Source organism: Lagopus leucura, unplaced genomic scaffold (genome assembly GCF_019238085.1).
Source record: "Lagopus leucura isolate 7727_CA_CO unplaced genomic scaffold, USGS_WTPT01 Super-Scaffold_100008, whole genome shotgun sequence".
Lineage (NCBI taxonomy): Eukaryota > Metazoa > Chordata > Aves > Galliformes > Phasianidae > Lagopus > Lagopus leucura.
This window is the reverse complement of record NW_024962265.1, coordinates 5,665,009-5,680,056: the sequence shown is the minus strand read 5'-3', so window position 1 is coordinate 5,680,056 and position 15,048 is coordinate 5,665,009. Positions and strand designations below refer to the sequence as shown.

General features: G+C 45.2%; 1 protein-coding gene across 1 annotated transcript in view; it reads right to left on the bottom strand.

Moving 5' to 3' along the window:
• CAMK1D (calcium/calmodulin dependent protein kinase ID) overlaps positions 1–12,420 on the bottom strand; it is a 218,645-nt gene extending 206,225 nt beyond the window's left edge. The window contains exon 1 of the mRNA XM_042872447.1: positions 12,295–12,420. Coding sequence (XP_042728381.1) covers positions 12,295–12,386 — 92 coding nt within the window. The 5' untranslated portion in view covers positions 12,387–12,420. The remainder of the gene's footprint in view (positions 1–12,294) is intronic.
• Between the last annotated feature and the right edge of the window lie 2,628 nt (positions 12,421–15,048).

Sequence of the window (15,048 nt, the reverse complement as noted above, 5' to 3'; positions counted from 1 at the left end):
AAACAGCTGAAGCTGCTGGCAATTTCAGTGATCCTTAATTGACAGTGACAGTGTCAATCACATAGTACAAGCTATCCTCTATGAAGAACCTGCAGTTATTAATTTTTGCAGTGGGTATCTCATGAAGAAGCACATTTAGCTAGTTGTCTATGGATGTCAATTAGGCTTAAAACTACCTTATTTTAGAAATCTCTTTCTTGGCATTTATCCACAGCTGAACTCTCACTGCTATGCTTTCCCCTAAACGTCTCCCTTTTGACTTTCCCCCAGTGCAGCTCCATTCACGTGCAGAGTTACTATGCTCTCATATTCTTGATATTCTCCTTCAGCAGTGCCATAAGGGCACCAGTTTGCTTTCTGGGTACAAACTGTCTCAGCTGTCATTCAGGAAGCCTGGCATCAATTGATTTTCTTTCAAATAAAATACAAGATTCATCACACAAAAAAAACACTCTATAGCCTTGCATATAAAGCTATGATAGCTTTTTCAAGGTCTTCCTCTTAAGAATGTAGGATTTATCTCTACAATATAAATTACACTTATACGGCTTTTGCCAGGAAAATTAGGAAGTTAAATTACTTCAGATATAACTTAATGTACTCAGAGGACCAGTCTTCTTGTAGCAGAATCATAGAATCACAGAATATCCCAAGTTGGAAGGGATTATCAAGTCCAATTCCTAACAACCTGCATACCCTGAACATGCAGGCTTTGAAGAACCTGTTGGCTTTTTTTTTTTTCCTCAGCTCATTTCAGCTCTTTTTTCCAACTCATTCTATATTCCCCCCTCCTAAATATACAGCATCCTGCTTCAGAAAAAACATAAGTCTGTAGCTCCATTGCTCTGATATTTGGAAAAATTTGCTCTCAGGAAGAGTAGTGAGGCATTGACACAGGCTGCCCAGGGAGGGCATGGGGAGCACACTGGGGGTGTTCAAGAGGGCAGACGTGGCACTGAGGGATGCGGTTTAATATGTATGGCAGGGATGGGTTGATGGCTGGACTGGACGATCTTAGTGGCATTTCCACCTTAATGATTCTATGATTTGTTCCTCCTTTGCCCCAGTACCTGTGTAATTCAGCCAACAGGAGCTGGACTATTATTTTACCCCATATATGTTTTTACCTAAGCATCATTCCATGGCTTGTCAAACAACTCAACTGATGTGTTGCATGCTATTTGCTTCCCTATTTTCTCCCTGTAGGAAGTTGTACATGTGTAGCACCCTTCTCAGAGATGCTTTTGTGTGCCCTTTTTATTGTTCTTTTTTAAATTCAAGAGCAGTTGGTGTTTGGGAAGGGGAGCTTGTTTGCTCTACAATATTCAGATTGCTATGTGATTATGCTAAAAAGGTGTATCAGAACACAGTGGCTTGAAATGAGAGGACAAAGTAGTGGTTTTGCAGTGATCATCAGCCCATGGAAAAGATCAATGGTGTCAGATTTTCCACTCAAATACATTAAGTCTCTTGAACTACAGCAGGAAATCCCTTTAAGGCAGAGGTGTGAGGCTCATGATGATTCCAGAGCTTTAAATAGTCTTTTAGATATCTCAGGCCCCAGCTACAAAATGTCCTCAAGTAAAAGATGTAGTCTTTGACTTTGTTACAGGCACTCTTCAGTTTTTCATACAAAAGTTTCCTTCTTTTGAGCCCTTCCCCATCACAAAGGAAATGGCAGGACCATAGAAATGAATCTGGGTTTGGTGCCCGACTCTCTGTTGGGCTGTAATGTATGCAAGTAGCAAAAAAAAAAATGGAAAAAATAATAGAATCATAGAACAATTAAGGTTAGAAAAGACCACAAGGATCATCCAGTCCAACCATCACCAACATACCCAGGCAGCCCTTGGGAAATGCCACTGCCAAGGACCAGCACGCACACTGGAGTGATCCCATATTGCTCCCAAACAGACAGGTCTTCTGCAGCTCTTTAAAATTCTGGGAAAACTTCAGTTCTTCCACACATCTGTGAAACAACACTGCAATAAAGTGCTCGTGCTGCTACCAGCAGCACAGACACAGTGCTGTGCATTTTCAACGTCTGCTACAAACCTTGGCTAGTGAAAACTCATTATGCCCCTGAGTGATTCACAAATAAATAAATACTTTGTGAAGAAGCTCTGCTGATAGAAGCTGAAAGAAGATAATCCATTGCATAAGGCTGGGGTTAAGGCTCACGTTCAGCTCCACGTCTTACAAGTGACACAGCGCCTCATCTGAAGCAAAGTCATGTTAACATTTTGTCTTATTTATTTAGATTTTAAGCTCTTCTGGGTATGAGCTCTCTTTTATTCTTGCTCGTAGTATTTCTAGCACAACTGAGTCTGATCTCTTTTGAGGCCAGTAGAAGTCATAGCAGTAAAATACACGTATAGATATTTTTGAACCTTCATATTTTTCTTGTTGGTATCTAATCCTAAAATATACCCTGGCTTTTCAGTCTTTGCAAACCTTCCAAATCAAATAAGTGGCTTCACTTATTTATGTTGTACTACCCCGAGAAGCAGCCATGTATGTGAACCATCATACAGCCAGATAGGAACCAGAAGGCCACATTCCTCAAAACCATGTTCTGTCAAGTTTCAAACATGCTCCTCAACTAAAACACCAATACCAAAGAACAGCTTCCCAGCACTGAAAGGTACTAGGTGGTCATCCTAAGCAGGACACCCGCCGTGACTGAGAAAGCCTTAGAATCACAGAATAGTTTGAGTCAGAAGGGACCCTTAAAGGCCATCTGGTCCAGTTCCCTGCAATGAACAGAGACACCTACAGCTCCATCACCTGCTCAGAGCCTCATCCAGCCTGACCTCAAGTGTCTCCAAGGGTGGGAGAACTTCCTTGGTTGGAAGCTCCAAGGAAAATCTGCAAACCTTCACATGTCCCTGCTGATAACAGGGGAGGGTAACCCTTACATGTGATGTCCAAACTGCCACACCAGCTCTCCCCAAAAGAAAAACAGAAGCTAAGGACATCTTCAGACCCCATATTTTCCGTACCTCCTGACCTTGCTCCACTCCCATTGTGTATGGGTGAGGTTTCTAGGGCTTGTGTTCTGACATCTGAGCATTCAAGGTAACTCCCAAACTTCTGGCACTGAGGCTTGAAAAACCTATCATCAGATACTCAGTCTAAATCAGGGAGAGCACTATGCGCATAATCCATGGCAAACAGAAGAGGTGCAAACACAGAGGGTGTGGAGGAGAGGTGCTGTGCCTCACTCTCTTGATGTTTATGGTAAATTCCCACCTTCATTTTCATCATTAAATGGATCTTCCTATTGTCCTTCGTGGAAACCAGAATGAGACTGAAACTGCTGAGTCAAGCTCAAATTGGGACTGCATGACAACACAAACAAAAATGAAAATAAACCCTCAATACAGCTGAGCTGCTTCCTCTCACTTCTTCCGCTTTTGCACCTTGAAAAAGGTAATTTAGGAACCATCCCTGTGCTGCTGTAGTCCATTAGTCCACAGCTGTTGGTATTTTTGAATACAGCATATGATATTGCCCAGGAAAAGGGAAGCCAAACCAGTGACTTGTGAGAGGATCTCCAGCCCTGTGCTCAGCTGCTCTGCACACAGCAGAATCAAGAGAGCATCCCAGCAGCTTTCTCTTAGCAAAGTCAGTGTTAAATATATATATTTATTTATATATATATATATATATATATATATATATATATATATATATAAATAAAACAGCTTTTTAATCCAGCCAAGAAAAATCTGCCAAAAAGCATTATTTTAATTTAAACTCATGCAATCTGTTTGGTGAGTAATTCTGGCACAAAACTCCACACACAGCTTTCAACATGAAAACATCAGTGAACGGACACGAGAAGTTTATTAACAATCTGTTATTTATGGTTTTCTTTTTAAAAAATGATTGACACAACACACACAGGAAAATAATAGGAACCGCCAAGTCAGATAACACAACAGCACATCAGTGCTGAGATGTGATAGAAAGGTTTCAGGGAACAGCATGATTGCTATGAAAGAGAAATATTCTGACTGCTGAGATATTTGCCATTCCAGAACAGCCCAATCACACACATATGATTGCAAATTATTGTTATTGTTCTAAATTATTATTTACAGAACACCACTGAAATGCAAGGTGCTTTGAATTCCAACCAAAATGACAGTCTGCTGCCCCAAGGAACTTTTCCTCCCCCCTTTCACTCATTACCTGTTTACTAACAGCACCTTTTTAGTCCCAGCTTGTTTTCATGCTATCTGAAATGACTATAAAATTAGGTCCTATTAAGTTATCATGAATATAAACAGTGACTCACCACTTAAGTGAATGCCATTACTGGCAATAAATTCAGAACCTATTATAGATGCTTGCTATTGTCAGGCAAACCAAAACAATACAACTTATTCAATATTAATTGCATCCTTTGATGCTTGAAAGGATTAAACAATCCCAACCAATATTCTGCACATAGTACACAGAAACATGTGCAAGGGGCAACAGAAATAATTGAGGTCAGACACAGAAGAAGAGAAGGAAAGAAGCAAAAAGGAAGGAAAAATGGGTAAGGAGATATTTCATCTCCTGTCTTAAAGCAGACGGAGGGTGAAGGAAGCAGACAGGCTCCTCCAGATGGTGAAGAAGGCTCTCACTCCCACTGTGTTGTGACTGTATTGGGAAGAATAAACTCTGGATAAAGGATTACTATGGGATCCCATAGGTCTGGGTTCAGCCCATGCACCCTGACAGAGCTCCAGTCCATCTGGGTTTTGTCTGTTGCATGTTTAGGACATCACCTTGCTCTGCAGCCAGCAAAAGATACCAGTATCAGTAAGTATCAAAGGCTGCTCTGAAAGTAATGCCTCCTATTTCATTATGTTGGCCAGCGACATCAGAGCTGGATGTTGGTGATATGGCAGTAGAGGTTGAACCTTCACAAATATATTCCATTACATTTTGTTGCCATGTGACAGATGGCAGCAGAGAAGGCATTCTGACAAAATGGCGTTTGACATGGAAGTGAGGATAAAGAGAAAGTGTGTCACTGAATTTCTCTGTGCAGAAAAAATGGGACCCACTGACATTCACTGATGTTTGCTGAACATTTATGGAGTGGATATGAGCACAGTGAGGTGGTAGGTGGTAGTTTTCAGCAGTGATAACAGTGACTTGGATGAGAAGTCATATTCCAGATGGCCAAAGGCAGCCGTGACACCACAAAATGACAAGGATCTCAGTTTATCCATGCAAATGAGTTAATAGTGGTGGCTGTGTTGAAAAAAAAAAAAAAATAGCATTTTGCAGCTGAGAATTTGCTTTATCAAACAGTGCTGCCGTGCTCTTTGCATCTGTTGTAGTCTCCATGGAAATAAAGAGGCATCATTTTCAGAGCAACCTACATATTAGACATGGGCTAGGTGAAGAGCATGCTGCTGAGCACTGTGCAAAAGCCAACAAAAAAAAAACAAATAAGATCTGACACTATTCCAACCCTAACCAAACAACACAGCAAACCGGGTGCCCCAAAAAAACTTGTCTTCCTGAAAGACATCAAGTATTTCAGAATCTTGGAAATGGACCCTTATGCTACCCTGCTGCCCCAGTAAGCATCCACTACCCAAAATGCATCCACGAAGCACGCTGGCAGAGCTGTCAGAAGTCCCTTCTCACTGACAGCTGCGGACTTTTCCGCAGCTCTCTCCATCTGCCTTTAAATCAGTTGGCCATCTTGCTTTCCTTTTCTCCCATTTCAATTCCAGCTGAATGTTCAAACCTGCTATTTTCTGTAATGTTTAAAGAGGGACCAACAATCTACAGCATAAGATACTACAATTCACATTGAAAATAGTGGGACTACTAATTTTTATGCCTCTGGGAGCACTGGATAGTAAAACTATATCACATGAGAGCAGGGAGGATTCCTTAGGTTAAAACAAATATGCCAGCCTACAGAAGCCATCTGAGGGTTTTTTGTTTTTGTTTTTTTTTGTTTTTTTTTTTTTTTTGTTTTTTGCTTTCTCTACAAACCAGAATATCCTAGCTGTCCCGCAGCATTCAGTTCAACATCCAGACCTGGATCCCAGCTGTCGCTCCTCCTGGAGATATGACCCATTTCTTAGCATTCATTACCACAAACTCCATGAGCATTTGTAGGTAAGATTCCCAGATTTACGGATTTGAAGGTCGGAAGGGACCATGAAACACCCTCCTCTGTACCCTTGGGCAAGAGGCTGAGAGCTCTCAGATGATAAAAGGATTTCTCCTAGCAACTCATCCTGGAGGAAACGAGAGCTGCTTGCCTTCATAGCTTCATTAATCACAGAATCATTAAGATTGGAAGAGATCACTACAATCATCCAGTCCAACCCATCCCCACCATGCCCACCCACCACGTCCCTCAGTGCCATATCCACCCTTTTTTTGAACACCTTCAGGGACAGTGACACCACCACCTCCCCGGGCAGCCTGTTCCAATGTCTCACCACTTCTTCTAAGAAGAAATTGCTCTTAATATCCAACCTGACTCTCCCCGGTGCGATTTGAGGCCATTGCTTCTCATCCTATCACTGCTACCTGTGAGCAGAAGCTGACCCCCACCACACCACAACCTCCTTCAGGCAGTTGTAGAGAGCAATAAGGTCTCCCCCGAGCCTCCCCCTCTTCTCCACATGAACAATCCCAGTTCCCTCAGCCCCTCTTGAACTCTGTATTTTCTCCCCTTTAAGATATTTTTTGCCTTGAAATGTTTCCTTAATGTAGTTAAAAACTAGGAAAATACTGAACTGAGAAAATGATGAAACAGTCCGATACAGTCACTGCTGGCACAGCAGGGCGTCATAAAAAAAGAGGCAGAAATTGCTCATAATGTCAGCACAGACATGGAAATCAGGCAAACACTCTTCCATCTTCACAGGGGGTACAGAGCCAGAGATAGCACAAATAGCAGGATATTTAAATCCCAAGAATCTCAGAAAAGAAAAGCAATTGGGTAACTTGCATGATGCCTTAGGTTAATGAGCTAACCAGTGATGATTTGTTGTATTGAACACATTGATGTTCATTATGATAACTGGTGTTTTTGACACGTAGCTGATAAGATGGGAAGATCCTAGAATCATAGAACAGTAACACAGCTTGTGTTGGACCTCACTGATCAGTTAAAAACCCCCTGCTGTGGGAAGGGTTGCCAACTTCTAGATAAAGCACTAGCATCTTTGAATAGAGACAACCAGACCTTGAGCCTAAATGGTATTCTCAGCATCTTCTACACAGCAATTCCAACGCTATGGAGAACCTCTACCACCAGGACTGCAGAGCTGAATGCCTGGCCCAAGTCAGGGACAAAGGATACATGTCACCTCCAACGGCCTTGTTCCCCATGTAGGTCTGAGCATGCGGAGCAGATGGGACCATGAGACAAACCTGCTCATGGAAGCCTACATGTCAGTGTGGGACTATGTGGGGAAAACATGATGAAGGATATGAGAGCACAAAATTAAAGACAACTGAGCACAATTGTTTGTGACAGCGTGTGTGTGAATGACAGGAAACAGACGTGACAGTAGGACTGAACTGTGCTTCACATCAGAAACAAACCTATGGGTGCATGCAAGAGTCATGAAGAGCAGCAGGAGTTCATCAAATGATGTAAGAATACCTAACAGACCCGAGACACTGGGACCTGAACAGTAGAGATTACAGCAGAGCCTCTGAAAGAAAGAAAACAGAACCACCACAGTTTTCTCTGAACTGCATTTTAGAAAAGTGCTGAAGACATCATCACAGCATGCTTGTCTTCCCACCCAGCTATTACTACCTTATGACTATATCCATGCAGCTCCCTGTGTTGTCATTACTGAGCTATAAGGACTTCACTGTAGCATATTTATGGACAGCACCAGCATTTCCACAGCTGCTAAGGTTAACTTGATCGTAACTCCGATGTCACTAAGCCGTGGTAACATGTATTAGAAATGTGAGGTCAATCCAGTTAGATGGACCAAACAATCAGCTGATGGATAACAGTAATACTTCTCAAAATGTCAACATCTTACCTTTGAAATGCCTTACAATATCAGTTCAACACAGAGAGAAAACAATATTTCAGTGACCACCCATCATATTATCAGATTCCTGTTTTTGTGAAACTTGGCATCTCCTGAGGGCCAGGGCAGAAATCCCCCTCTCCAGGAAGGCCTGGGAATTGAGCTGAGCTACAGCAGGTGAATTTGGTGAAATTCAAGATGAGAAGCAGCTGATCAGATCCCTTCTTTCCTCAAATCTACTTGTCTTGACTGGAGAGAGACCCTCATTTGTAATCACTGAGCATCTGACCCACTGCTATGATTTTGTCTTGTATTTCCTTTGCATTTTTCTTCCTGGCCACCTTCTCTGGTTCTGTAACCTCAGTTTCTATTGCCCAGAAGTGTCCCATGCTGAACCTGCGCACATAGAATCAGGATCATAGCTTCCCCAGCCACAAAATTCAAATACAAAATAGAATTTTGGAGGCTAAGAGGAATTTTCTGTACAGACTGCAGAATGGAACCACATTTTATCAGCATATCATCCACATGTTTCTTCTGTTACATTTTCATGCGTAATATTGCCAAAATAGTTCACTGGCAATCATAGATTGGTACATGTACAGTTTCTCAACCTTCCCAACCACACTCCCTTTAATTTTCTGCTTCCTTCCTCTTTTTTCTTCTATCTCTGCTTGTCTTGCCCTCTCCTCTCTCTTTTCTCTACTGTCTATCTTAATAGAATCATCAATGTTGAACAAGACCACTGAGATCATCCAGTCCAACCATCAATCTATCCCCACCATACCCACTAGCCATGTCCTTCTGTCCCCCAGTCCCTTTGAGGTTACAAATCCTTTTCCTCCATCTTCATTCCCACTTCCACCACAGAATCTGAAGCGTACCAGTGTATAATCAAAGGATATCAAGATGTTATAATTGCAATATAATCGAGAGAGTTAGGCAAAGTAGACAATGATAACAAAAGAGAATAAAATGGAAGGCTTACCCTTCGGCTGGGCTCACCACAAAACACAAATAGAGGTGATCTCCAGAAGAGATCCTCCCACACTGGTAGCCAGCCCTTAAATAGGTCTAGGAGGGGTGCAGCCTGGCTCCACCCCTTCCAGCAGCACAGGTGAATTGCCTTCACCTGTGCTCCTCTGGCTGACTCAAGGCTCACCTCAGGTGATCAATCAGAGGTTCAGGCCGTGACTCAGCAGTTCCCATACAACCAGCGAAAGTCTCTTCCCAGTTCCCAAGGGAAAATAAAACAAAAGCTGTGCTTATGGGAGGCTGTGCAGCCCTGGGATTGGGTCCCACCTGAGCCAATGCGTCGCTGGTAACATCTTCAGAAAATCCCTACTGCCATCAGCACTGAGCAATGCAAGCAGCCCAGACCTCAGCTACTGAAGGAAATGATTCTTTGGCTGCAAAAGGCCACTCTCCTAAAACTGGAGGTGATGTTCAATTCGGGATGCCTCTTTCAGTGTCAATATGGATGGACAAGATTTACGGGGCCATGTAAATAATTGATGCCTGCCATAATGCCGCTGTGGAAGAGAGCTGGGTATTTGTTAGAGGTTCCTTGAAGCACAAATGATTTCATGATTAAGCAAGTTAAGATTTTTCTAATAATTACAGCAGTCTTATCTCTCCTCATGCTGAAGATCTGGGGAAAACCTTTTATACAAAGGAAAGGTTTCATTCAGAGAGCAAACCGTTATCAGAGTACACACACAGACTAAACGCTCACAAATCAATGCTCTTAACATAAAACATTTTTAAAGTTTCTCTTTCACTTCCCCTCCTCCTTCTCCCCCCTCCCCCCGGGTTTGGGTTCTCTTTTTACTGTCTTTTTACTGTTTTTTACTGTCTTTTTACTGGCAGAGTGATGCCCAACACAGCACTGACACCAATCTGATGCCCCTCACTGAGCCTCCAGCTCCTTGCCCCAAGCCCCATCCGTGCTACAGTAAAACCTATTAAATGATGGATTGACCGCAGCATGTCCCACACAGTTCAGCATCACTGCGCAAAAGGGAGCAAAGCAGATTTTATCCCTGCTGCTAAGTAATGCTAGAGGAAAGCATTTGGATCCAGATGCTCTAAAGGTATTTAGACTTCAGCTTAATTCCTACTTTTTTTTTTTTTTTTCCTATCAATAACATATTTGTTCTATCATTTGAGTTCCTGTGTATTCAGTGCTGGAGTCAGTGAGCACAGCTTCATTGGCTTCAGTGGGGATTGAAGTCCTTTAATGATTTGCAAAGGAATGGCCTAATTTTTTAACAAGTTTCCCAGCCTTGTAAGTGGCAGCAGAGCAGGAGAGAACCACACATGCTGCTCAGAGGAGCTCAGAACCACCACCCACTTTCAGACCCTCAGCTGCTCTCTGCATCTTGGGAAGCACAGCCAGAAGGTGACTGATGTGTGGGCTGCAAAGTGCACAACACTCAGAATTAACATGCCCACGACACAGAAAAGAACAGCTCTGTTTTCTTTATATAGGACCAGTTATTTGGATTCTCTGAAACTTTCTAGACTGCTTGCTCAAATTGAAGAACATCAAATTAAAGAAGTCCTGCCATGAGGGCTCTGATGACCCAGCTGCGATGCTGAGATGGTGTTTAATGGAGGCACTCAATGGCTGTGGTTACTGTATCACATTTGCAATAGCCATCCCAAAAGACACAACTATGAACTGGAATCACCTGCATCTCCCTCAGGACCTACAACTGCTCCTATACTTTCAGTCGGTTTTGGACCAAGTCCACAGCATGAACTGCTTCTAGACCTCTTTAGTGGCACAAGTTAGCCCTGATTGATGGCTTTTTTACACCTCAAGAGGGAAAACAATGTGGAGTTGTATAATGAAAAGTGTAGAAAACCGTCCTGTCACAGAATCATAGAACAGCTTGGATTGGAAGAGACCTCGAAGCCCCTCTAGCTCCAACCCCTACTATGAGCTGGGTGCCCCCACCAGCTCCGGCTGTGCAGGGCCCATCCAGCCTGGTCTTCAGCACTTCCAGGGATGGGGCACCCACAGCTTCTCTGGGCAAATGAATGAATTTCCCAGCACTAAGACCTTCCTCCTCCAAGCCCTTTTGCCCAACAAGGGAACCACGTGCCAAAGGTGACACACAGGGACACATCTCTCACAGCACAAATGTCCGACAGCAAAACTCAATGAAGGTGACAAAAACATCCCACGACTCTCCGCCCTTGCACTGCACTCTACACCTTCAAAGCTCTGGACAGACATTCGTGCCATTGGCCAAAGCAGCATTTTTCCTAGCGCTCCACTGTATGGTCATCACAGTGCAGCTGGGAGACCCACCTCCATCCCAAGCGAGCAGCCTGGTTCTCACCTGCAGATCATTGGAGGTAAGCAGTGAGCCCAGGAACCAGAAATACTGTTTGTAGAGAGCCCTCCCTTGGAAGCAGAAAGAAACTGAACTATTTCAGCTGAAACTTCAGCTGTGCTTTGGAAGTGGCACGCAGAGTACAGGGCATAGTTTGGAGTCACTCAAAGTTGCCATGAAAGTCAGAGGGGCACAGAGACAAACAGCATTCCCCACACAACAGAACTTTAATGGCCAATACAACACTCGGCGAGCGAAAACGTAACAAAAATAAAACTCCACTCAGCCAAAAAAGCAGCATCCTGCACCCTGCTCCCATCCACCATCTGCGCATGTTTATTCTGAGCCTTCGGAGAAAAAAAAAAACACAACTCGAGCGCTTTTTTCTAATCTTTCTGCCCCGCCACTATAAATAACAGAAATAAACCCTAACAGCAGTTCAGCGTCGCAGCGAAACGCATCCAATCCGCTCCGACTATTTCTGCCCATCCGCCCGCGAATAGAGGCGGCCATCGGCGCTGGGGCGCAGCGTGCGAGTCAGAGCGCGTTTATTTACACCTCCTCATTCTATCAATATTTCAAACCATGGGTTTTTCTCTTCTTTTTTTTTTCTCCTTCTTCTTTTCCCCTTTTTCTGTCTTCCTTTTTTTTTCCCCCCCTTCTCTTTCTTTCCTTTTTTCTCTTTTTCCCCTTTTCTTTCTTTTGTTTCTTTGCCTTGTATTCATTTTTTTTTTGCCTGCCCCGCTGCCGTTCTTCCACTCCGTTGCCTAATGCACGGTTCTTTCTCCCCACGTTTCCATCCCGCCCCGACTCCCTACCCGTGCTGAGATGCTCGCAGCGCTCACCCGCGCCTATCCCGCTGCGCACCCCGCGCAAATCCCGCGCAGCCCCAATTCTCCCCGCGCATCCCCTTTACTTACGTCCCCAGCGTCTCCTTGAACTCGAAGATCTTCTTGATGTCCTCCGCCTGCTTCTTCCAGGAGCCGCCGCCGTCTCCGTTCTCCCGGGCCATGGCCGCTCCACGCAGCGCCGCGCAGCCCCGCGGATGCCGGCCGGCCCCGCGCCGCCGTGCGGCTTTTGCTTTCTCTTCTGCCGCGGCGGCAGCTGCTGCTGCTGCTGTTTCTTTTTTTTTTTTTCTTTTTTTCTTCCTCCTCCTCCTCCTCACACTTCCTGCCCTCCGCCGCTTTTATTTCCTCCGCGCTCGGGCGCGCTCAGCGAGTGCTACTTTTCCTGGGCAATTTCGTCCCAACTTTCTCGGCTCCCCCCTCCCTGTCCCCTCCTCCGTGTTCCCAGCTCTAGTCCCCGTTCCCCTCTCCTTCCGCACCCTCGAGCGCAGCTCTCTTCGGGGTCACTTTGGTCCTCACCGACAGATCCACCCCGGGCGAAAAAAAGGATTTTTTTCCCCTCTTTATTTTTTTTTTTCCCTTCCTTTCTTTTTATCTTTTTTCTTTTTTTCTTTTTTTTTTTTTTTTTAATTCTCCTTTTTCCCCCCCCCTTTTCCCCCCCTTCCTTTATCTTTTTTTTTTTTTTTTTTTTTTTTTTTTTTTTTTTTTTTTTTTTTCTTCTTTTTCTTTTTATAGGATCATCGATTCTCTTCCCTTCACGTTCTGCCCGCACGGATTCTGTTTCCCCCCACTCGCCCCCGTGGGACGTTCAGAGCCCTACGGGCGCGGTGCGGTGCGGCCCCGGCGGCAGCGGCTGTGCGCGGTTGTTATGGCAATGGGAGGAGGAGGAAGAGGAGGAAGAGAAGGAGGAGGAGGAGGACGAGGACGAGGAGGAGGAGGAGGAGGAGGCAACCCCGCCGCTGCTGTGCTGCCTGGCGCTGCCCCTCCTGACTGAATGACTGAAGATAATTCGCATTGCACCAAAACCGCTCACGTCAAACGGGAGGGGAGGGAAAGCTAAGGGAAAAAAAAAAATTAAAAGGGAAAGCAGGAAAAAAAAAAAAAAAAAAGCCTCACGCTGTGCAGTGCGGTCGGGCGCTGCGCGGTTGGTGGTGCCCACCCCGCCCTGCAAAAGTGAAGGCGCAAAAGGGGCGCAGCGCAGCGCTCACACTGCGCGGGGCTGCGGGCGGGGATCCCCCGGCGTGACAGCGCAGAAATCCCCGCTCGGGGGAAGCGGTCGGAGGGACTCGCATAGAGAGCATCGCAGGGCATTGCTGGTGGTGGGTAAGGAAATAAAAGTGCGTTTCTTCCCCCGGCTGGAAGCTGAAGTCGAGGTCTTTGCTGGCGGCAGGTGCAGGAGAGTCAGAAATCTCAAACTCTGATCATCGGATGAGGCACGTGAAAATGAATTCTAACACAGCTAAATAACATGGGCTTACAAAAAGATACCAATGTGCGCATAGCCACTTAAAATACATCCTGAAAATACAACTTTGGAAGCCGATTTTCATAGTTTATGGGCAGAATTTACAGGCTTTCCTGGAGCTGAGCTGTGTCCCCCCTCCACCTCCCATGCCAAAGGGACTTGTGGTGGGAAAAAAGTGGAGAAAGCGCTGAGCAAGCCGGGGTGTCCGGGCAATGCTACCCTCTGCTGGGCAGAGACACACGTGTGCCAGGTCCTGTATTTCCTAGTGCACTCTTAACTCAATTCCTATCTCATCGGCAGCCCAAAACTTTTGGGATTCCCCACAATGGATGCCTATGTGTTGTGCTTTGGGCAGCCGAGACTTTCTTTCTGCTCCTGACATCCCCTGCCTTTTGCTATCTATAGGGATTCCCTCCCTTATGTGGTCCTTCCTTTCCCGTGGTCATGTCACTAGCAGTTCCCAAACTGGTCATAGAAGCATAGAACTGCAGAATTATTAAGGTTGGAAAAGGCCACTGAGATCATCCAGACCAACCACCAACCCACCCCCACCATGCCCACTAACCATGGCTCTCAGTGCCACAGCTGCCCTTTCCTTGATCACCTCCAGGGATGGCGACTCCACCACCTCCCTGGCAGCCTGCACCAACGCTTCATCACTCTTCCTGAGAAGAAATTCTTCCTAATATCCAACCTGGTGCAATTTGAGGCCATTCCCTCTCATCCTATCGCAGTTAACTAGGAGAAGAGGCTGACTCCCACCTCGCCACAACCTCCTTTCGGGCAGTTGCAGAGAGTGATAAGGTCTCCCCTGAGCCTCCTCTTCTCCAGATGAACAATCCCAGCTCCCTCAGCTGCTCCTCTTAAAACTTGTGCTCCAGAACCCTCATGGTTTCACTGCTCTGCTCAGTAAGGATATTAAACAGGCTCTAATACTTACCCCTGGTTCGCACCTGCAAATTGATATATTGGGAAATAATACGTCACTGACCCAAAAAGATGCAGCCAACACCAGAAGGAGAGTTTCCCTTCAACCCACACCCACGTGGTGTTTCTTCTCTTTTTGGCAAGCAAATGAATCACTGCTTGTCAGAAGTGCCATGCGGTGATGTTGGTTGAGTTTCGCTTGAATGGTGCTGCTGTCCATAACCTCCTGTCTTCAGGAGATAATGGAAAGAATCTGAGGCCACAAAGGGGAAGTGCAGTCATCTGCCCTGATCTGCAGCATGACAGAGGCCAAAGAACACCATCAGAGCAGAGGACCGGTGCCATAACTTACACTGGAGCTGCAACAGAGCCAAGCCATCCACCGCTGCTATTTCAGAAGTCGTGTTGGTCCACTCAGCATCACATTGAAATCTTAC